At 43.6% G+C, this 25,056-nt stretch overlaps 1 protein-coding gene across 1 annotated transcript; it reads right to left on the bottom strand.

The window, feature by feature from the left end:
• Positions 1–766: 766 nt before the first annotated feature.
• On the bottom strand, positions 767–1,216 carry LOC136827598 (uncharacterized). The gene has a single exon (XM_067085075.1). The coding sequence runs from the start codon at positions 1,214–1,216 to the stop codon at positions 767–769; it is 450 nt and encodes a 149-aa protein (XP_066941176.1).
• Between the last annotated feature and the right edge of the window lie 23,840 nt (positions 1,217–25,056).

Below are 25,056 nucleotides of genomic sequence, written 5' to 3'. Positions count from 1 at the left end.
TTCAAGATCCACAAAACAGAAGTAAACTTTCCTGTTTCCTTCTAGACACTTCTCTTGGACTTGTCTTATTATAAAAATAGCATCCACTGTGCTCTTCCTTTCATAAACCCAAACTGCTGCTCATGTATATCTATCAACTCTCTCAACCTTCCTTCTACCATTCTTTCTAGTACCTTGAATACATGCTCTAAAAAAGCTTTATTCCTCTGTAGTTCCCACAGTTTACCATGTCTCCTTTTTGTTTACAGTATAAAGTACATTTTAATAATCCAACTATTGTTCCAGTCCCTTGGCATTTCCTCAACGTCCCAGATCTTTTCCAGTAGTGTGTGCACCCAGTCTTTGCCTAGATTTCCCAATGCTTTAATAATTTCTATTGTTACCTCTGACTTTCCTACAGCTTTATTTACTTTTCCTCTCTTTATAGCATTCTCAACTTCACTCTCTCCGATATCTGCTATTGGTCCTTCTACTGGAGGAACATTTTCCAGTTGTCCACACTCATTCTCACTGTTTAATAGTTGTGAAAAATAGTCTTTCCATCTTCTCCTGACTTTCCTAATTAAGATATTTCCATTTTCATCTTTAATAATTCCCATCTCTCCTACATCCTGCCCATCTTTTTTTCTTCTTCCTTTGCAATTCTGTAGGTTATCTTTTTCCCTCCGGTATTCCCAACTACTTGTACCATTCTCTCCTGGCTTCTACTTTTGCAATCGCTACCACCACTCTCTGTTTCCCTCTTTGTCTGTCTATACTACTCCCTTTATTTGGTAATTGTTATCTTCTTTCCACTCTCTTCTGATATACTCTTTTCCTTCACAGGTGTTTGAACCTCTTGATTCCACCACCATGTTTCTTTTTCCTGTTGCTGCTTACCACTTGTCCTCCCACACACCTCTGCAGTTGCTGGAACCACAATCTCTTTCCTATCATCCCATATCTCCTCAAGCAATTCTGACATTCCACTCATATATCTCTCTTCTTTGGCTCTTTCCACTTTACTTCTAAACTTTCTTGCCTTCTCCCCCTTCAGCTTCCAAGTTTTAATCCTCCTATTCCTAGCTGGGGCTTTTCTTTTCCTTATTGCTTTCAGCCTAAAGTCTGCCACTACCAGTTTATGCTGAACTATAACAGATTCACTTGGAAGAACTTTACAATCCATAACAATCTTCTTGTCTTCCTTCCTAACCAAAACATAATCAATTTGTCTCATTTTGTCCACTTTTTGTATGTTACCAGATGACTTCTTTTCTCAACCCATGTATTCAAGACTACCAGATTCATAGCTTCTACTAATTCTAACAATCTTTCACCTTCCTGGGTTCTTCTTCCAAATCTTTCACCTTCCTGGTTCTTCTTCCAAAACCTCTTCCTCCATGTACAGTATTCCTTCAAAGCCTTTAGAACTCTCACCTGCATGGGGAATTCATGTCCCAACATAACACTAATAGTTCACTTCTTGGAACTCTGAAATATAGCCTAGATGTTATACAGCCAACAGCATAGGCCTAAGACTCCAGGGCCATATTATTATTATTATCATTGTTGGAATTTGTCATTCTGAAAGAATCTTCACACAATTGGTGTGGCTGATATGTCTCACCTGATTAGTCTTCCATTCCTAAAGTCAAAGTAAAATAATAAGAAGATAGAATTGATTGTATTTCTAATAGCTAAGATTATCTCTTGCTTATTTATTTATCGATTATTTTTTCTTCAAACTGAAGAAACCCGTCGGAGACTAGACCTACATAGCCTTGGCTATAGCCTAAGCTATAACTTGTAATGATTTATTGCAAGTACTGAAATCATGATCCTGACTGACATAATTTTTAAAAGTAAATTGTATTTTTCCTAACTATACAAACTCAAAGTCCTTTACATTAGGATTACTTTTTGCGAGGGCTGGAAACGGCCGTTGAACTTCAAACAAGGTGGTTAGGCGTTTAACTACTGTCTGGGAGGCGGGAGTACCGCCTGCCCAGATGTAAACATTCCAATTTGCCTTCGCCCAGGTATCAGATTGAGGGGGTGGCATGAGGTGGGCATAGTGCAAAGGACCTCGGGTTTGTATAGTTAAGAAAATACAATTTACTTTTAAAAATTGTTATTTGTTCCGACACAATATACAAACCCTCGGTCCTTTACATTAGGAGACTTACTGATTGGAGGGAGGAATCTGTTAAAGTCTCTCTGAACTGATTGAGTTAACCACCTTGTCTTCCTTCCTGGTCATGAGAGCGAGAAGGAAAACTGCCTCTGACAAAAGATTGGGTTGTAAGAAACGAGGATCAGTTGTCAGACTTCTGGGTCCCTTTGCATGAAAGAGAGACGTCAGTTCATGCACAGAAGGCTAGGAAGAATTTGACGTCGGATGACAATAAGGCAAATACAAGCAATGGGCTTGTCTTATAGTCATGGTCTCCTTCCTCCCTTGCAAGAGGATGGAGGGGGTTGCTTCTATTAACCTGAACGGAAATAGAACGGAGCTCCGTTTGTGCTTACCTGCCTTGATCGCCAGATCCAGCTTGTAACGGCACGCCCTCCCTGCCCATGGGAAGAGAGCCAGGATGGGGAGAAAGAAGAGAGGCCTGTCACTCCACATTCAATCTCCCAATCACAACCGTACAACTTAGGCGAGATACAACCTGTCCTGTTAGAGGAGCAGGATAAGCTACACAACTTGTTGAGCAGCCACCACAGGACCCAAAGAAAAAGTGTCCAAGGATTTGTGTGCAACATCCCGGAGGTAGAAGGAGGTGAAGGTAGTCTGTTGAGACCTACACACCTGCCTTCAGCAGCTGTGACACCGACATATTCTTCCGGAATGTGAGGGATGGACCAATGCTGCGGACCCGTGAGCTCTCTGATCGAAGCGCATTCTGTGTCGTCTTCTCCTGCAGCAGAGCACGCTCTCCTTATCGCCTCACGCAAGCCAAAGAGATGGTGTTCTTGGACACTTCTTTCTTGGTCGAGCTAGTGCTAATGAAGAGTCGTCGACACTCAGGCCGGAGGCAAAGTTCTCTTCAGATAGCGCCGCAGCACTCTAACAGGACACAGTAGCATCTCGCCTGGTTCATTACCTACAAAGTCCTCTAGGGAGGGATCGTGAAGGACTCTTTGAACCATGCATCAGGGACCGAAGGGTTCTGAGTCTTCGCCACTGAAATCCGGGACGAAATCGAGTGTAACTGATCCCCATCCCCTCAGAAAAGTGTTTAACATCAAAGGAAAGTCCATGAAGTTCGCCAACTCAATTCGCCAATGCCAGGGCTAGCAAGAAGACGGTCTTGAGGGTCAGATCCCTGTCTGACGAGGTGGGGAAAAGCTCGCACGTGCACGAAGTCCAGGCTCCTAAGGACAAGAGTCACGCCCCACGCAGGGGGCCTGAGATCCCTGGGTGGGCAAGACCGCTTGAAGCTTCTCATGAGTAGAGAAATCTCGAAGGAGGAGGAGATGTCTACTCCTTTCAGCCGCAAGACTCAGGCCGAGTGCGGCGCTGGATAGCCTTTCACAGCTGAAAAGGAGAGAAGCTTCTCTCGGCGAAGGATGATGAGGAAGTCCAAACAACCTGCTGAACAGTAGCTCCGACCAGAGATACCCCTTCGACGACACCAACCACAGAAGACAGACCACTTTCCCTGGTATACCGCTGCGGAGGATCTTCTGAGGCATCCTGCCATCTCTGTTGCTATGCGGCGCAAAAGCCTCGCTGCAAGAGATGGTGGATAACCTCCAGCCGTGAAGACACAGGGAATGCACTGCCAGGTGGAACCGCTCTGCATGAGGTTGACGAGAGATTGGGCCAGGGGAATCTCTCTCGGCGCCTTGAGAGGAGAGAGCTAGCAGGTCTGGGTACCAAACGGGGGTGCCACCAGAGTCATTCTGAGAGTGCAGGTGATCATCATTTAATCAGACAGAACGGGGAAAGGCGATCGCGTTCGAGATTGTCCCACGGGTGTTGGAACGCGTCCTCCGCGAGCGCCCATGGGTCCGGCACGACAGAATAGAAGACCTGGAGCTTTCTGTTGTGCCGGGTGGCGAACAGATCAATGGCTGGACGCCCTCAGGTCGAACAGCCTTTTCGCCGACTTCCTGATGGAGGGACCATTCGGTCCCTACCACCTGGCTCTGGCGGTTGAGCTTGTCTGCCACGACATTCCTCTTGCCTGGAATGTACCTGGCTGACAGCTCTGCAGTGAGCCACGCCCACTCGTGCACCTGCATCGTCAACTGATGAAGCTGGTGGGACACCAGTATGTTTGCTTGTTTGATGTATGCCACTACCGTGGTATTGTCGCTCATCAGTACCACACGGAGTGTCCCATTTTTCGATCCCCGAACTCTTGGAGGGCCAGGAAGGCCGCCTTGAGTTCCAGGTGTTGATGAAGGTGCTTGTCATCTCGGTGCCACACTCCTAAGTCAGCAACTCCTCCAGGTGTCGCCCATCCTCAGTCGATGCGCCAGAAAACAGAAGCATGTCCGGAGGGGGAGTGTGCAGGGATACTCCTATCAAGAGGTTCCTGTCGCCTGACCACCAGCGAAGGTCCTTCCTCACCTCCTTGGAAAGAGGGATGAGGAAGGACTGGGGTCTTGGGACTGGGACCAATACCCTTTAGTCTCCACTGTGAGGTACTAGCTTCTCCAAAGACAACAGGTGACCGATGACGACTTGCCAATGCCGAGCTGGCTGCTCCTGCCGCGACAGGAACAGCTGTGCTGCCTGCCTGAACTTGCTGATACGAGAGTCCGAGGGAAAGACTTTCGCTGCCACCGTATCTATCAGCATGCCCAGGTACTTTATCCTCTGCTTGGGGGTGAGATCTTTCTTCTCCAGATTTACCACAATCTCAAGATCCCAGCAATACTGAGGAGCCGATCCCTGTCCTGTAGCAACTGGGCAAAGAGAGCTTGCCAGGACTAGCCAGTCGTCGAGATACCTCAGAAGACTTTATCCTCGTGCGAGTGGGCCCAAGCTGACACGAGGGAGAATACTCGTGAACACCTGGGGAGCGGTCGAGCCTGAAACAAAGTGCCCTGAATTGGAGGACCGACTCCTGAGGACAAAGCGGAGGTACTTGCGAAAAGGACGGATGAATGGGTATTTGAAATACGCATCCTTCAGGTCCACCGTAGCATGAAGTCGTTCTCCCTGATGGAGGCCAGCACGGTTTGGCGCTGTTTCCATCATGAACCGAGTCTGGCGAACGAAACGGTTCAAGGGAGAGAGGTCTATGACCCGTCTCCATCCTCTGAGGCTTTCTCTACGAGAAAGACACGGCTGTAAAAGCCTGAGACTGGTCCGACACAACTTCTACAGCACCCTTGCTCAGCATGGCTTGCACTTCTTGCTGTAGTGCGGTGTCCTTCGACAATCCTGGAACATAAGTCTGGAGATGGACCGGATTATTATTATTATTAAAGTAGTTTAACCAGACCACTGAGCTGACTTTCAGCTCTCATAGGGCTGGCCCAAAGGATTTGATTAAAATATTAGGTCCAGGCCTGAAGTCAAGCGCTAGGACCCAATAGATCATCCGATACAAAGATGAATGAATTAAAATTAAATTAAAAAACTGCACATAAGCACATCCTCTCATACAATAAATACATTTACTCAGACTTCCTTACTAACATACTAAAACGGTATATTAAAAATTCAGAATATAAATTAAACAAAATTTTTAAAAATTTTTTTCTTTTTGTAAAATTCAAATGTTAAAAGGGTTTTCATGCTTTTATTATTTACTTATTTTTATATTTTATTAATTAAATTACAGTTCTTCAAGAACATCAAAACTGGAACGATTGAAAATGTGAAAGATTCTGACAAAATTTCTTTCACTGATCTATTTCCAAAAGTAGACATTCGTTGTCGGTCATACTTTGGACATTCACATAACACATGTCTGACCGTTATTATCACTCTGCACTCTGAGCACTCGGGAGCCGGGCCATGTGGGCTGCTCATTAAGTGCCCATGTGTCAGACGAGTATGGCCTATTCTGAGGCGTGTTAAAATTACTTGTGCGTGTCTCTCTCTCTGATGTGATGAACTCTGTTTTTTAACATTAGGTTTTATTTCTTTCAGTGTATTAATTTCAGGTTCTTCATCCAATATATATTGCCATTTATTTATGATACCCATTTTTATGTGAGTTGCATAATCAGTAACAGGGATATTCACATTTGATCTTGTCATGTGAGTTGCTCCTTTAGCTGCTTTGTCTGCATCTTCATTTCCTTTGATCCCCTACATGCGCAGGGATCCAACATATTTCTACATTTTTTCCATTATTATATAATTTATGGAGATATAATTTAATTTGTTGTACTATATTATTATTTGATTTGTAACTTTGAATAGCTTCTATAGCGCTTCTTGAATCACTGAAAATCACAAAATTATTGAATGATGATTCTTTAATTATTTTTATAGCTGATGCAATTTCATACAATTCTCCTGTAAATACAGAAGCATTATTAGGAAGAGAGAACTGATAAGTTTTGTCTTGGGACACTGCAGCATATCCTACTCCATGCTCTGATTTAGATCCATCTGTATATATTGCGTAATGTGGACCTTTTCGGTTTATATGCTCTATTGTATGCTGTCTATGGTGTTCTGTTGTATATGAGTTACTTTTTGATAAATATTTGAGGTGTGTGCAAATTCTCGTTTTATTCATTGTCCAGGGAGGAGGTGATTTTACTATTACAGGCACTTGTATACTTATATTCAGCGACTCAAACAATCTTCTAGCTCTAACTGGGAAAGGTGGTAGGATGGTTGTTTATAAATACATCTCTTAATTCAAATAATTTTTTGGTTGGAGAATCACTAGTTTGAATTCTTAAAGCACTTTTCATTGTTCCTAGCTCTCTATGGAGAGACAAAGGCAGTTCACCACATTCAACTTGTAATGATGATTTTGGTGATGATCTAAAGGCTCCCTGAGTATATTCTAAGGCCTTCATTGTGAACAGGATCTAACATTTTCAGAACTTCGTCAGATGCCGAGGCCATACTGCGCTCAGTCATAATCAATGATGGACAGAACTGTTGCCTTATACAGCACAGTAAGGGTCTTGTCTGTCGGCTCCCCAAGTAGTGTTCGATAGTTTTCTAATTAGATTTAATGCTCTTTTACTTTTAGATTTTACATATGTAATGTGGGCTCTCCAGTTCAAGTGGGTATCAAATACTAATCCTAAAAATTTTGCTGTTTGGCCAATTGGTCTACTATGGTTTCTGATTTTTAAATCTATTTCTTCACCTTTTTTCCACTTTTTATTTTTATACAACATGATTGCTTGAGTTTTATCTATGGAAAATTTAAAGCCTACAGATGAGGCCCATTCATCTATTTTTACTATGCTTTATTAATGATTGTTCTGCATGTTGTATTCGGGATGCTGAATAATATATGGCAAAATCATCCATTTACAGGTTACTTTTAATGCCAATAGGTAGATTTTTTACTGATATCATTGATTGCTAAAGTAAACAGTGTTCCACTGAAGGACACTTCCTGTGGAACACCATTTTCAAGTGGAAATGTTCTAGACAGATCATCATCAATTCTCACCTGAAAATTGCAGTTTGTCAAAAAGTTCAGTATAAACCTAGGTAAATGTCCACGGATGTTGTTGTTTTTTAAAGTTTTTAATATAGCATACCTCCATGTGGTATCGTATGCCTTTTCAATGTCAAAAAGACAGCTATAGTAATTTGTTTTCGTTCAAAACCACTCGTATATGGTCTTCTAAGTTACAGAGAGAATCCAATGTGGATCTGTTACACTGTGACCCAAACTGAGTGGGAGTTAAATTTTTATTTTCTCGAATGTGCCATGTTAGTCGAGCATTTACCATTTTTCTCCAACAATTTGCATAAGCAGCTTGTTAAAGAAATTGGCCTGTAATTATTTACGTGCCTGGGGATCCTTTCCAGGTTTGGGGATAGGAATTATTATAGCTTTTCTTCATTCATCTGGAAATAAATTTGAAGCCATAAATGATTATAAAACTCTGATAAGTATGACTTTGCCAAAGGTGCTAAGTGAGATGGACCGGAGTAGGTGAGGGAGGCCGAGACTCGAGGGGTAGTAGATATCCTCCCGAAGGACATCCACTATCCAGGTCTTGGTTCCATGTCGCTGCCAAGTTGCCCAATGGCTCGACAGGCAACCCAACCCCCCCGCCTTCGGCAGCGTTTCCCCTTCTTCTTCTTACCCTTGCCCCCTTTACCGGCTTGGAAAGTGGGCTGAAAAGGGAAGGGAGCGACCCACCCTTCTCGAGGAAGAAGAGGGCTGGGTGTTTCCTCGGGACCCCTTCAAGACTGGGACTTCTTAGGGGCCGAGGAAGTGCCAGCCTGGCTAACTTCAAGACCTGGCCGCAGTGGAATGCGAAGACCTGGAGGTCTTGGCCACTGCCTGGTGGACATGTCCTTAATCGCTGCCAGCTCTCTGGGGAAGTGAGAGGAGAAACCCAGCAACGGTCCATTCCGCAGGGCGATAGTTGACTCGGGACCTACAGACCTGGCGAAGCGAGAGAGAACGGCATCTCTTCGCTTTAGCACCAGGTTCGCAGTCTGGTGGGCGAGGTAGGAGATAGCCCTACCCCCAGACTGGCACAGTCTCCCAAAGGCGGAGTTCTCCCCAGGTACAATAGTGCCTGAGGAAGCAGCTACCTTCGATACTGTGAAGGACCACAGATCGAGCCAGGAGACTGCTTGGAAGGCCATCATGGCGGTGGCTTCCAGGGTTGCAGCTTCTTGCTGAGAGAGGGAGATACTCTCTGCAGTCAATTGCTGCAATGACAGACCCGGATCCAGGCGAGTCAGGTCCGGATCAACCTGCTTAGTCAGTAACACCCCTTCAACTGGTGTGTGGAAGCGCTTCTGTCGAGGCAAAGGAGGAGGAAGAAGCTTGTCCGAGCGGCTTTAAACAAAGCTTAACTGTCTTGCCCAGACACAAGACCATTCACCTGATCGAGTAACCCCCTCGGCAAGCGTGGACCACGGCAGCCCCACCGAAGCCTTGGGTTCCTTCTGGGTCCCCAGAAGGATTCAAGGCGCCGAAGGACAATCCACAGACGAGGCCGTGGTCCCTTCCCCGAGGTCATTGTGCTGAAAATCAGCGCGATAACCTCCAAAAAGTCCTCTGTATTTTGGGGTGTCCGCATCCTGGGGCAGAGGACCCTTGAGTCTCTCTCCAGAGTTTGGTCCTCCCAACTACTCTCCCAATAAAAGGAAGAACCTCGGTAGACCCCGCGAACCTTCCTGAACCACGCGGACATAAAACCTAGTCAGAGCCGAGAACCGAGCCAGGTTCATTTAAAAGACGCTCAGGGTAGAACTCTGAGGAGAACACTCCCAGAGTTCCTCCTCTCCGACATTCGCGCCCCTGGAAGAAACCGAAGGGGGTGGAGGGGACACACAAGGAAGATCGGGCGCTCCCACTGGCTTTACTGGCAGAACCAGCAGAGACAGTGGGCCGAGACCGGTCACCAACCCGTGGTGATGACAAGCTCCCGGGTTGAGGAGACTGCTCGCCCAGGAGAAGCAATCTCGGAGGAGAGCGGAGCGGCTGATAAGAGCCGAGCCGCCACGACTGTGGCCTCCCGAGCCAGGCTGGCTGCGCGGACATGGCCGGGGACTGGGAGACATCAAACGCCGCGGCTGGCTGGCGCGAGCTTGCGCTGTCCTCTGGACGCGCCCCAGTCTTCTTCGAGGCCGTAGCGTCTCAGGAAGACTGAACAGGGGACCTCTTCTCCACCTCTCTTTGCGTTCAGTGTTTAAGCAGGGCATGAAAAACGCTATCCCGGAATCTGACTTGGCACTTAAAGGAGTGCCAGCAGGAAGAGCCGGAGCACCTGCATGCCCGGGCTCTTTCTCGCCCCACGCCCTGGTCTGTACAGCGAGAAGTTTCTCCCGATCAGATTGGGGTATCCTTGACAGTAGTCTCCTTGGGGACCCAAGTACTCATAGCAATTCATAATACAGTGTCCGACGCTGACTTGCTAGCCTTTGAAGCAGGAATTTTCTTAGGCGCAGTGGGGGGTGCAGGCCTTGGTCTGCACGCCCTTAGCTCTCGATGCCACTGACCCGGAGGCCAGGGCAGCGGTTCCTGATCTGAGGATCGAAGAGCCGACAAGATATCCCACTGCCTTCCCTGTGGAAGGAGGCAGACCCTTAGAAGCCTTATGAGGCTTCTTAGTGGGGGGAGAGGCAGGCTTCTTCTTCAAACCCGGCTGAATTTCCTCGGAAGAAGCGGAAGAGGCAGCAGACGAAGACGACGATGATGACGAAGATGAAGACGACAACACCTTCCTAGACCTCCTCTTCTTCTTCTTCACCATCTGCTTCAGGAACGCTGTCAGGTCCCCAAGCCAGGAGAGCGTGGCCGAAGACTCAGGAACAGCAGGAGGGGCTGCAGCAGAAGGTACATCTCGGGCAGAGGCCGCGGAGCTCGAGCCAGCATTTGCCTGGGTGGAGGCAGCCCGTGTCGGCCAGGAACAAAGTGGGCGGGCCGGGAATGCAGGCGCCGCCTCCTGTGTGGATAGTCGTGTCAGGGCGCGCCAGAGTCGATGGGATGGGGACAGGAACAGACAAGGGCCGGGCTGGAACGTAAAAAGGTGAGGAACAGTGGATGTAGACAGGCCAGGGTCAGCAACGGGGGCAGCGACAGTCACATACGGGTATGATGACGTCACCATGTAGGCGGGGCCAGCTTGTGTGAACGGGGCCAGGAAGCCAGGTGGCAGCGGTACAGCGTGTTGCAACACAGGGGACGCCAAAACCTGGGTGTCAAGGTGTGATGCTACCAACACCGGGAGCTGTGCAAACCTGGACATGGTGACGGCCGTAGTAGTGGCTGTCGTTGGCGAGTGAGTGGTAACTGGAGCAGGGGGCAGTGGAGCCAATCCCTCCAGTGACGTGCCAGGTAGGCCCAGGTGTAGACAGGTTGAGGTTGGGTTCGTAGCCTGGCTATCCAGCTCGAGACCTGAAGCGAGTCGGGTTAGTACAGGAAGCCTCCACCCGCTCCAAAGGAAAAAACTCCCCTCCGAATGGGAAGAGACCTCCGAGAGGATGTCCCAGTCCAACTCTCCCCACGCCCTTCCACAAATGATGAAACGAAAGAGGAAGGGGGGGGAGTCTCACCCGAGGTTGGGAGCAAGAAGGGGAAGTTCGCCGGGAGGGAGAAATGAGCGCTGACACATTCGCCACCACTGGAGTCGCCGGGGCGTGTTTCCTCGGACGACTCCTTCCAGGCTTACGACGGTAACGTCTCCTCCCCTCAAACTTCCTCCATTGCTTGGGGACCAAGAACAACACTCACTACAAGGGTCGTCGTGTGAACACACGTCCCCTGCAAGATATACAGAGGGCGTGTGGGTCCACGTCGACTCTAGACCGAAAAGAGTTGCATTTTTTCCCCCCAACCCCAGGACATACACGCTGGGGATCGGAAGGTTTGGATGATTTATCCATAACAAGCAAGGGTAAAGATTCCCACCAACTGCGAAGAAAAGAAAGCTGTCAGGCAGAGAGCGGCAAAGAACAACGTCCGTGCGCTACGACGGCCAAAAGCAAATTGGAATGTTTACATCCGGGCAGGCGGTACTCCCGCCCCCCGGACAGTAGTTAACTGCCTAACCACCTTGTTTGAAGTTCAACAGCCGTTTCCAGCCTACGCCTGAAAGTAATCCTAATGTAAAAGGACGAGGGTTTGTATATTGTTGGAACAAATTTAATATAGGCCTATACACAAAACTACAAAAAGTGAAAAGAAGTGCAGTAATAACTTTGAATTCATATCTCAAATGCATCCACTTTTATCATTAGATGTGAAGTTTAACCGACAAGGTCGGCGCGTCGCTAAAATCGACGCTTTATATGCTGCGTAAGGACGACGTCAATATTATCTATGCTTTATTTTTAAATATCGTAGTAAATTTAGTCCCTCCCCGTAGCTCTGTTTGAGTGACGTCAACAGTCTCACCAGCCATTCAGCTCACTATTGAACACAAAAGATACCAGATTTCTCTTAATGATGGGTGTAAAAATAGCAAAATTGTAAACCTTCCGTCAGCCAGGGGGCAGGACCAGGGAGGCTTTTGTATCCTGAAGTTGAGCAACCGGTCGAAGATTTTGATAAATCTTTGTTAATTTTTGTGAATTTTGGAGATAATGACTTTTGATGATGATGCTTATTCATTTTCATCATATAGTGATATGGAGATAGATAATTACAATGACAGTGACGACAGTAATATTGGTTTTAAAGTTGGTGTGCATAAGATAGTTAACATACACACGAATAGGCTACACCCATTCAACCAATTAACAACTGTTGTACATTTTTTTGTACTCTTACAGGTGTTTCTTGAATAGCTAAGGAGTAAGAATGACGTGAAATAATTTAAAATTGTCTCAGAAATACTGCACGAAGCATTCCAGAACTAAAAAAGTGGCATTTACAAAAAAAAATTTTTTCTTTCCAAAAATATTCTTTTTTAAATAGAAGTTTTAAAAGTATCTTATATATTATTTTGAGTATTAATCTGCAACACAAGGCAATTACAACCATGTGTAACATTAGGTGATAAGTTAAAAAATGAGCAGGAAAATATTGGTTCCATTACTGAAGTTGCAAATGCATAATAATGCTGTCGTCCTTAAGTGGCATCCCCCCGCCATCTCTTGGGTTATATCACTTGTCTTTTCCACTCCATCGCGACGTCCTCTTTCACAGTATCCAGACTGGCCTTTTCACGACTCATGGGAGTCACAGCGAGCCCCTCGAGGGATTCGTGTTCCTGTAATGTATTTAGTTTTCGTTCTGAAATATCATTGTAGGGCGGCCAGCACAAAACATTTCTGTTTTTCCAGGTGCAATGTAGGCTATTTCAGTGATAAGATTCTACATAATGAGCGACCAACTTTTCCCCATACATATATATATACATGTTTACAAAGGAAAATATAAGATTTGATACTAAGTGGCAAAATGAGAACAATGCTCACCCGATACAAAAATACAAAAGTTGCACCAGTTCTGCTGCATGCCATTATAGCCTGGGTGCAGCAGGCTAGTCTGCATTCTTATATACCTAAGACTTCACTTGTTTTAGAAATGACAAAACAACCTAAACTGGAGCTTTGGTGAATGGACACAATGCCCACGAGTCATTCTGTAAGTGCTTAGCCTATCTAAATGTAGTGCAGGTCGCCTGCAACACTGATGCAGAGTGGGCTGAGGGACACCTAGTGACTGGGGGGGGGGAGAGGAGAAGGGGCAGGCCCCAAGACCTGCTCAGGCTGCCTCATCCCGAACAGTCCCTGAGATCAGCTGTGGCCTGTGTCACCCAGCACACAGCCGCCTACGGTAGCCTAGGCCTAGGGTGGCCTATGTTAGCACCAACCTTGTTTGCAGCAGCGTCGATGGCCGGTTGATTGTAATAAGCAGCGACGGTCTTGGCCCTCTCCCTCTCGGAAGTGTGGCTTCCCATGGAGCGGAATTCCACTCGGTCAGAGGTCAGGAACGAAGAGGACGTCCTCAAGGAGTAGCGCTGCATCCTGACAGTGTTGAGCCACCTGCATCCCCTCGGCAGCCTGGAGGCCCTCGCTCCCCCCATCACACAAGTTGACATGACGGCAACGACGATGACCTCTCTCTCTCACCTTCGATGAAGTTACGTAATTGCAATGAAGGCGAACTTGTCATATGGTTATAGTTAGGCTGTGCTGCGGCAGCAGGCTATTTTCGTTTCTGCGGCCGCAGTCTCGCCTCCCTCCCTTCAAGTTCAATGCCTCTCTCTCTCTTTCTGAGGCTGAGGCACACCAGAGCAGATCTTCCAAAAACTGGCTTTCCTTTCCTGTACTGCGGTCTACGAATCGCCAAAACTTTTGCGTTCTTTTCACCCATGTCACTTTGAGTGGCTAGCACGCACCAATAACAACACTGCTATCGCAAAACATTTCCTCGGCTCTGTCACTTTCTTCTCAGCTGATCGTCCTCTGGCAACAATACTGGGCAGCCAGTAAGGCGCAGCAGAGAGAGAGAGAGAGAGAGAGAGAATGTGAAATAAAATGCATAGATGGCAGTACCTCTTATATTTTTCAAGGTGCTCTTGTTACCAAAAATATGGAATGGGATTATAATATTCAACCTGGTACAGTTGCGGGATAACGTGATCGTAAGCTTGCTTAATAATAGCCAAACAAAAGTGTCAAAAACTACTTATCGTGTGACAGCTGTATTAATATTCGCAAATTAACCTGATTTTCCTGGGGTATTTTACAATCATAATACATTACAATGACTTTAAACAAATCCAAAGGCGTAACAGTTATATGTTACCCGCTGACACGAAATAGAAGCTTTGGGGCAATAATAACAAAGTACCGCCCTGAGAATTTTGAAGTGGGTTGGGGTTTAATGTTTGGTACCAACCAACGAGCTTATCCATGTGTAAATAGGCCTACGTTTAATTTTTATTTTTACATTTAAATAGTGGAGGCAAAGGAAAATTCAAACCAACAGACATAAGTACACTATTTCCATTATTTTATTAATACAGTACTAAAAGATTGTCTCATTTTGCAATTAACAATAATTTATTATTCTCAAGGAGATAAAATTGATATGGAACTAGCTCAAAAGTCTATGAAAGCGTAAAACAGGCATTTAAAGGAATGCACACATATTATATATATATATATATATATATATATATATATATATATATATATATATATATGATTATTATCACTTTTGTACGTGATTCATTTATCACACATTACCACAGGTGAAAAATAAGAAACGGGGTGTAGGTCCTGACCGGTTTCGACTTTATTTCAAGCCATTGACGAAGGACTGATACAGAGTGTGAGAAGTCACAAATATATATACTACAAGAACAGTACTGACGAACATACAAAACCGTTAGAGGCTCCATATCCTCACTCAGGCCGGTGTCGAGGTAGGAGTGGCCTTTAAAACTCATTTGGCTAAAAATCACAATAGACTCTCAGGGACATTGCTGATAAACAGACCATACCCCACCTCAGATCCACACCTGACAGGTGTCATGGAGGCGGAGTTTGGAAACTCATTAACATTACTACCCTCGTACTGTGTTTACAAATATGATAATCCCATTTTCATACATCTCTACTGCCTACCTTAAAGTTTAAACAATTTACAAATTTCTTTTGATATTAAAGGATCAAGTTTATACATTCCTTGACTGATATTCATATTATGGTTGTAACTTTCTTTTATGAAGCTAGATTCAATGATGTTCCTTTCCAGTGCATTATTAGAATATACAATCCTTTTGCCCCTTCCCAGTTGATAGCATGATTGTTCTCACTAACATGTACAAATATACCACTGTTCCTTGTGCATATCTCACACATTTCTTATGTTGTTCAATTCTTTTTCCAGTGCTTTCCTGGTTTGGCCAATATAAAAGTTGTCACAAGACTTACACGGAATTCTATATACACACCCTTTAATATTGTCTGGGAGTTCTTGATAAGTACATTTTCATTGTTGTATTGTTCTTAAATGCGACATTAACACCAAAATTCTTAAGAAGATGAGGGATATCTTTCATACTATTATTATAAGGCAGAACAAGCAAATTTTTTTGTGTTGTAAGGTTCTTTCTGGTTTTGATACATAGTCTTTTTGCCGCTTCAAATGCACTGTTTAATACACTATCAGGATATTTCAATTTTTTGCCTGCATTCCTAATCTTATCTATTTCATCATCAATATATTCAGGGCTACATACCCGTAATGCTCTTAAAAACATAGATGAAAACACTGACTTTTTAACCTTATTGCTTTGTCCAGAATAGAAATGCACATAGGAAGAAATATTAGTGGGTTTTCTATACACACTATATTTAAACCCACTACTATTTCTACGTATGAGGACATCCAGAAGCGGTAAGCACCCATCATTTTCCTTTTCCATCGTGAATTTAATTGATGGTACTAATTGATTTAACTTAGCAAAAAAGTTTTTACATCTTGGTTCCTGGCCATACACAAATTATGTCGTCAACATACCTAAACCATGTTACATTACGTGGGATTATGTTGTTTAATATCTTCTTTTCAAAAATTCCATATATAAGTTACTTAACACTGGGGATAGAGGGTTTCCCATTGCCATACCAAAATTTTGTGAGTAAAATTTACCATTAAATTCAAATTTACAATCTTTTCCACATAATTTAATCAGTTCAATTAAAGTACTTTTAGAAAATGGGATATCCAGCTGTGTGTTCTCTAACAATTCAGATAAAACTTCATCAGATCATCTATTGGCACCTTTGTGAATGGTGATACAACATCAAAACTTACAAGCCTGGATTCACTATTAATCTCTACACTATTTAGTTTATTCATCAGGTCCACATTATTCTTGATATTTGCATTTGAGATGGTACCTACTAATGGGTTGAGAATATCTACTAAGTACTTCGCTAGCTTGTATGATGCGGAACCAACTGAACTGATAATTGGCCTGGCAGGAAAGTTTGCTTTGTGAGTTTTTATTGTACCATACATGTATGGTAGCGATGGAGAGGTCACACACAACTTCTTTATAAGGCTTTCGTTACCTTTTAACAGGTTTTTCACTTTCTTATTGAAACCACTATTCACATTGTCTATCGGGTTCTTATTTAATTCTTTATATGTGTTATCATCACCTAAAAGATTTTGCATTTTTTCTATATATTCACTTTTATTTAAAATTACAAGGGCGCCTGATTTATCTGCTTTTGTCATGTGTATATTTTTATCTTTTTTCAGTTCATTAATAGCAACCATAAATCTTTTGGGGACGTTTGTGGTGTCTGATTTTTTCATACTTCCATAAATCACTCCCTTAATCATGTTCACTTCTTCATTCGTTAAATCACTATATTTTTCCAAATTACACAGTCCTTTAGTTATTTCCACACTGTTCCTTCCGCCAGGAGATAAAGCAAAGTTTAAACCGTAGCCTAAGGCACTAGTTACATTTCTATCCAGCTGTTTGTTTGATAAGTTGACGACACATTCATGATTGGCGTTGTTGGTCCAAGGGCTTCTTTCAATCAACAGTTTCATTTTATTATCGTGTTTCCGTTTCAGTTTCCGATACACTTGATTCCTCATCTTCACATGACAATATTCACGTAGGGAATCTCTCCAATCTGGTGGTATTGAAGCTTCAAAATGTCGTCTTTTCCTCGTGAGATCTTCAAAATTCTTTTTGGTTTCAATGTTTTGATGTTGATATGTTTTTCCAATATGGCACGTTGTATTTCACCGAAGGGTTGGTCTTCTAATTTCAGCAAGGAATTGGTTATGAACGATCTTGGTATCACTTGTTCATCCCGACATTCACGTAAAAACCGCAGGTGTTCCTTGTTGGTATGAGCTTGAGTGAGGGCGTCGGCAAATTCTCTGACGACATATTCCAAGATGGGGAAAAGAACACAGAAAGATCGGAAGGAGCGCGTGGTATCCATTGATGATTATTATCACTTTTGTACGTGATTCATTTATCACACATTACCACAGGTGAAAAATAAGAAACGGGGTGTAGGTCCTGACCGGTTTCGACTTTATTTCCAAGCCATTGACGAAGGACTGATACAGAGTGTGAGAAGTCACAAATATATATACTACAAGAACAGTACTGACGAACATACAAAACCGTTAGAGGCTCCATATCCTCACTCAGGCCGGTGTCGAGGTAGGAGTGGCCTTTAAAACTCATTTGGCTAAAAATCACAATAGACTCTCAGGGGACATTGCTGATAAACAGACCATACCCCACCTTAGGAATGCAGGCAAAAAATTGAAATATCCTGATAGTGTATTAAACAGTGCATTTGAAGCGGCAAAAAGACTATGTATCAAAACCAGAAAGAACCTTACAACACAAAAAAATTTGCTTGTTCTGCCTTATAATAATAGTATGAAAGATATCCTCATCTTCTTAAGAATTTTGGTGTTAATGTCGCATTTAAGAACAATACAACAATGAAAAATGTACTTATCAAGAACTCCCCAGACAATATTAAAGGGTGTGTATATAAAATTCCGTGTAAGTCTTGTGACAACTTTTATATTGGCCAAACCGGGAAAGCACTGGAAAAAGAATTGAACAACATAAGAAATGTGTGAGATATGCACAAGGAACAGTGGTATATTTGTGCATGTTAGTGAGAACAATCATGCTATCAACTGGGAAGGGGCAAAAGGATTGTATATTCTAATAATGCACTGAAAGGAACATCATTGAATCTAGCTTCATAAAAAAGAAAGTTACAACCATAATATGAATATCAGTCAAGGAATGTATAAACTTGATCCTTTAATATCAAAAGAAATTTGTAAATTGTTTAAACTTTAAGGTAGGCAGTAGAGATGTATGAAAATAGGATTATCATATTTGTAAACACAGTACGAGGGTAGTAATGTTAATGAGTTTCCAAACTCCCTCTCCATGACACCTGTCAGGTGTGGATCTGAGGTGGGTATGGTCTGTTTATCAGCAATGTCCCCTGAGAGTCTATTGTGATTTTTAGCCAAATGAGTTTTAAAGGCCACTCCTACCTCGACACCGGCCTGAGTGAGATATGGAGCCTCTAACGGTTTTGTATGTTCGTCAGTACTGTTCTTGTAGTATATATATTTGTGACTTCTCACACTCTGTATCAGTCCTTCGTCAATGGCTTGAAATAAAGTCGAAACCGGTCAGGACCTACACCCCGTTTCTTATTTTTCACCTGTGGTAATGTGTGATATATATATATATATATATATATATATATATATATATATATATATATACATATATATATATAAAGAAAATATGTTAAAAAGCAATAAAAACACAAAGGCAAATTGGTAACTAGTTGAATGGTGTACACACATTATATATATATATATATATATATATATATATATATATATATATATATATATATATATATATATATATATATATATATGTGTGTGTGTGTGTGTGTGTGTGTGTGTGTGTGTGTGTGTGTATAGAAATGTCAACACACAATTACGTGTGAAACAGAAATAAATTTCTGACTCACATTAGGATCAAACCCAGGTCTTTCAAATGAAAGACCAGAGCGCTGCCAACCAGGTCACACAAGTCATAAAAGAGTTGGAACCTGAGTACAACTGTACCCAAGGAATTACCTGGGCAGGCTAGCTGCTTGCATACCAGCGTGTTTCCCCAACTTCCCGACACAGCAGTGACCCAGTTGACAGCATTTCATTTGAATTATCCTTTCTGGAGTGAATATGATAGAGATATCAACACACAATTGCGTGTGGAAGAGAAATAAATTTCTGACTCACATCAGGATCAAACTCAGGTCTTTCAAATGAAAGCCCAGAGTGCTGCCAATTAGGCCACATAAGTCATAAAAGAAGTTGGAACTTGAGTACAACTGTACCCAAGGAATTACCTGGGCAGGCTAGCTGCTTGCATACCAGTGTGTTTTCCACTCAGAAAGAATAATTAAAATGAGATGCTCTCAATTGGGTCATTGCTGAATCGGGAAGTTGGGGAAAACACACTGGTATGCAAGCAGCTAGCCTGCCCAGGTAATTCCTTAGGTACAATTGTACTCACGTTCCAAATTCTTTTATGACTTGTGTGGCCAGGTTGGTAGTACTCTGGTCTTTCATCTGAAAGACCTGGGTATGATCTTGATGTGAGTCAGAAAATTATATATATATATATATATATATATATATATATATATATATATATATATATATATATATATATATATATTAGTTGACCAACCTGACGCTGCATTTTAGTTATTCTGGCACACATACATCTGTCCATATATGTATATATATATATATATATATATATATATATATATATATATATATATATATATATATATATATATATATATATATATATATATTCTTAAGAATTTATCCTCCCTCATCCCGCAGCCAGTGAGTAATTTATCCTTTGATGCCTTTTCTCCTTTCATTTGACAGCAGGGCCAAGAAAACATGGCGGGTGCGATAGAACCAAGAGTACTTTGAACCAGAGAAAAGCAGTTAGGGCCTGTTCTTTCCACTCATGTAGGGCTAGCTCCCACCTCAGCTGACCTGGGATAGACAATAGGGACCCCCTTTCACCCCCATCACATGATATGGGAGTAGCTAGGCCATTGTGGGCATGGGGACATAGCCAGGCTGTGAGATAGATAGGAACTTAACCTCTAAGTACTTAATCTTAAGGCCACTTTTTTCCACTCCTTTGCTGCTGTATAACTCTTTGCAGATCGATGGGGAGGCCTAGACTTTGAAGCAAACAACCTGGGAGGCAGGCACTATTTTTCCCAGGAAGAGAAGTGGCCTCCAGACTCCAGTCTCGGAGGCATGTCTGGCGCTTCCTTCCTTTTATGCTGGTGAAGGCTAACTTCGGTAACCGCCCAAGTCTCTCATGTTTAGCGCACACATCTGCAGGCCAGGTATGTTGATCGCAATTAGTCAGTAAGCCAGCCCTTTCCCTCCTCCCTGAAATTCCTTGATTTTTTCCATTCCTTCAAACTTCAATTTCTTCCTCCACGAGAGCATTCCCTTCGTTAAGTCACCCTACTTCGAGCAGCCCGTAAATCAACCCATGACTTGCTTTGAAGTCAACTTAATATGATTCAGTGATAAGTATTCAAATAAGTATTCAATAAGTATTCAAATATCCCTTCCCAAGTGCAAATTAAGAGAACGAGACCGGTTTTTCCCGCCGGAGGGAAGGTTGGTGTCTCCCTTCAACCAAGTCAGTATGCAACTGGCGCTCTTGTAGTAAGCATTACTCTACAATACATGCATCAATGGACACTGGGGTTTCATTACAATCCTAGGCATCTAACATCCTACATGGCGCAGTGAGTTATCTATGCTTACACATGTGAAGCAAAATGCCCACCCCAGGAAGACCTACAGTAGCTGCCCAAAGGACTACTGGCCTTAGAGGCTCCTATTCGCCGGCTCCTCATAATGCTGCACGTATGCAACTATGGCTGGCGCAACAGCAACGTACTCTCAAGGCCCTCCAAACCGGTACCGCCAATGCTGCCCTATCTGGAACATGTGGATCCCCGTCTAGGGTGCCAACGTCCGCAGCCCCCGAGAAATGTGAAATGGAGACGTCGAAGGCTGCATTTCGATCGTGGTGAAGGTCAATGGAGTGTTGGCTTCGACTTTTGCAAGGCACCGGCTGATGAGACAGTCCATCACGTGAGACTGTATTGCACACCGGCGCTGGAGAGTGCCCTCGATGCCAGGTACAGCACAACAAACTGGAGCACCCTTTCGACTGAGGAGGCACTGGATGCTGTCTCCAAATTCGTCCTTCGTGCATCAAACCAAGCAGTTCAGTGGTCAGAGTTTTTCAGCATGACGCAAGGCCATAACGAAAAGTGTCAGTAACTTTTTCTTGCGTAGCTCTCAAAAAGCCACAGACTGTGAGTTTCAGTGCCCCAATTGTAATTTTAATCTTTCAGAGTATATATTGTTAAAGAAACTTATAGTGGGATTAGGGGATCAAGTGTTAAAGGCAATTATTTCAATCATATGAGTCATTTACGAGTGTTGATGCCTATGGGCAATGTGTTGCACGTTTGAGGCCGCAAGCACGATGCCAGTGGTAGGCAGCAAGGTACAGAAATCACACCAGTAGAGTTTGAAAGTAGCGCAGCTGCCATCCCCGAGACAGCTGCTGCACACGGCAGGAGGAGCCAGCCACCATTGGACCCTATCACCGTTAGGTGCATGTGCGGGAACTGTGGAGGTAGCCACACCCCTGAAAGAAATGCATGCCTGGCAAGGTTGCTTATTTGCCATAACTGCCAGAAGACCAGGCACGTCAAGAAAAGCTGCAAAAGCAAGAAGGCACCGTCGAACCCCACCACCGCCACGGTGGTGACAGGGGGCAATCATTGCTGCAACACACCACCCCTCCCAACCAACTGTCCTGGTCAGGGTGGCGGAGAGAGGGCCCAGGTTCATGAACGTGAGAGCCGTTGCCGATACAGGGCTCAAGTATGTGTTGCAGGCACGGAGATGCTGTTGTACTTCAACATAAGGCCTGTGCTGCTGCAGCATCTGGCTGGCTTAAGAGATGTCGCCAACTTACAGCTGGAGTGCCTGGGAACAGCAGTCTTTCTGATCTCCTTCAGGAATCACACAAGTGTACAAGAGGTTTATTTCGTCAAATTGGCCAAGTCGCTTTACCTCTCTCTTTCTGTATGTAAAGACCTGGGACTTGTCCCAATCGGCTTTCCACACCATCTTCCAAGTCTAATATCGGCGAGTGCATCTACTGACACAACCCCACCACCCCGACCTTCTTCAGTTCCGTTACCACCCATCAAAGAGAACGTCCCACGCTTGGAGCAATGGTTACTCCAACACTTCTCGTCGAGACATTCAATACGACCAGGCAGCCATTACCAGTGATGATGGGGGAGCCCCACCACATCCATCTGATGCCGAACGCCATGCCATATGCATGCCATACTCCCGCAACAGTTCCCAAGCACTGGGAAGCTGAGGTGAAGCTCAGCTTAAAGAAGACATGCAGAGGGGCGTCATCCAAGAAGTCCCCCCAGGAGAAGCAACGGAGTGGTGCGCATGAATGGTCGTGATGGTGAAGAAGTCAGGTCAACCACGACACACAGTGGACTATCAACGCCTGAATGCCTCCTGCAGAAGGGAGACACATCACACTCCAGCACCCTTCGACATGGTATCCGGCATCCCCAACATATATTTTCATATATGTTACCGAAGAGGGGAATTTTTAGTTGATAATAAGTCCACGTCCTGTCAGGGTCGAACCAGCGACGGACGAGGAATCAGGACTACAGTGACACTAACCATTCGGCCACAAAGAGAGGGTATAAGTGAATACCATCTCCCATCAACCCGCCCGTCGAACTCAGGTGTTTTTGCGTTTGGAGGCGATATCCACCACCTCTGCCATGTTGACCGTGTGATGCGTTTGTGCGCAGCCATATTATGACTATTTATCATCACCGTGATTCATATACAATCGAAAGCTACAAACGTCCTTTAATATCCAATTCACTCTACCGAAGTAATATATTTTCATATAATTCCCCTTCGGTAACATATGTGAAAATATATTACTTCCGAGTAGAAATTGATAATAGGACGTTTGTAACTTTCTGATTGTATATGTCACGGTGATGTGATAAATAGTCATAATATGGCGACAAACGCATAAACGACTACACGGTCAACATGGCAGAGGTGGGTGGATGTCGCCTCCAAACGCAAAACACCTGAGTTCGACGGGCGGTTGATGGGAGATGGTATTCACTTATACCTCTCTTGTGGCCGACTGGTTAGTGTGTCACTGTAGTCCTGATTCCTCGTCCGTCACTGGTTCCAGCCCACGGGACGGTGGACTTATTATCAACTAAAACTTCCCCTTCGGTAACATATATGAAAATATATTACTTCCGAGGTAGAGTGAATTGGATATTAAAGGACGTTTGTAGCTTTCTGATTGTATATGAATCACGGTGATGTGATAAATAGTCATAATATGGCTACGTGCGACAAACGCACTACACGGTCAACATGGCAGAGGTGGGTGGATATCGTCTCCAAACGCAAAAACACCTGAGTTCGACGGGCGGGTTGATGGGAGATGGTATTCACTTATACCCTCTCTTGTGGCCGACTGGTTAGTGTGTCACTGTAGTCCTGATTCCTCGTCCGTCGCTGGTTGACCCCACGGGATGGTGGACTTATTATCAACTAAAATTCCCCTTCGGTAACATATATGAAAATATATTACTTCCGAGGTAGAGTGAATTGGATATTAAAGGACGTTTGTAGCTTTCTGATTGTATATGAATCACGGTGATGTGATAAATAGTCATAATATGGCTACGTCGACAAACGCACTACACGGTCAACATGGCAGAGGTGGGTGGATATCGTCTCCAAACGCAAAACACCTGAGTTCGACGGGCGGGTTGATGGGAGATGGTATTCACTTATACCCTCTCTTGTGGCCGACTGGTTAGTGTGTCACTGTAGTCCTGATTCCTCGTCCGTCGCTGGTTCGACCCCACGGGACGGTGGACTTATTATCAACTAAAATTCCTTCGGTAACATATATGAAAATATATTACTTCCGAGGTAGAGTGAATTGGATATTAAAGGACGTTTGTAGCTTTCTGATTGTATATGAATCACGGTGATGTGATAAATAGTCATAATATGGCTCACGTGCGACAAACGCACTACACGGTCAACATGGCAGAGGTGGGTGGATATCGCTCCAAACGCAAAACACCTGAGTTCGACGGGCGGGTTGATGGGAGATGGTATTCACTTATACCTCTCTTGTGGCCGACTGGTTAGTGTGTCACTGTAGTCCTGATTCCTCGTCCGTCGCTGGTTCGACCCCACAGGACGGTGGACTTATTATCAACTAAAAATTCCCCTTCGGTAACATATATGAAAATATATTACTTCCGAGGTAGAGTGAATTGGATATTAAAGGACGTTTGTAGCTTTCTGATTATATATATATATATATATATATATATATATATATATATATATATATATATATATATATATATATATGTGTGTGTGTGTGTGTGTGTGTGTGTGTGTAAGTATATATATACTTATAATTTATATATGTGACCTGCAAAATTGTTATGGAACTAGATGAAAAAGTCTAAGAAAGTGTAAAACAGGCATTTAAAGGAATGCACACATATATATAAAAAAAGAAAATATGGTAGAAAGAAATAAAAAACACAAAGGCAAATTGGCAACTAGCTGAAATGGTGTACACAAACACACACATTGTATATGTATTATATATATATATATATATATATATATATATATATATATATATATATATATATATATATATATATATATATATATATATACATACTGTATATATATACATACACATATATGT

This window comes from Macrobrachium rosenbergii, chromosome 42 (genome assembly GCF_040412425.1).
Source record: "Macrobrachium rosenbergii isolate ZJJX-2024 chromosome 42, ASM4041242v1, whole genome shotgun sequence".
In the NCBI taxonomy this organism is placed as follows: domain Eukaryota; kingdom Metazoa; phylum Arthropoda; class Malacostraca; order Decapoda; family Palaemonidae; genus Macrobrachium; species Macrobrachium rosenbergii.
The sequence above is the reverse complement of the archived record's forward strand: the minus strand, read 5'-3'. Positions and strand labels throughout refer to the sequence as shown.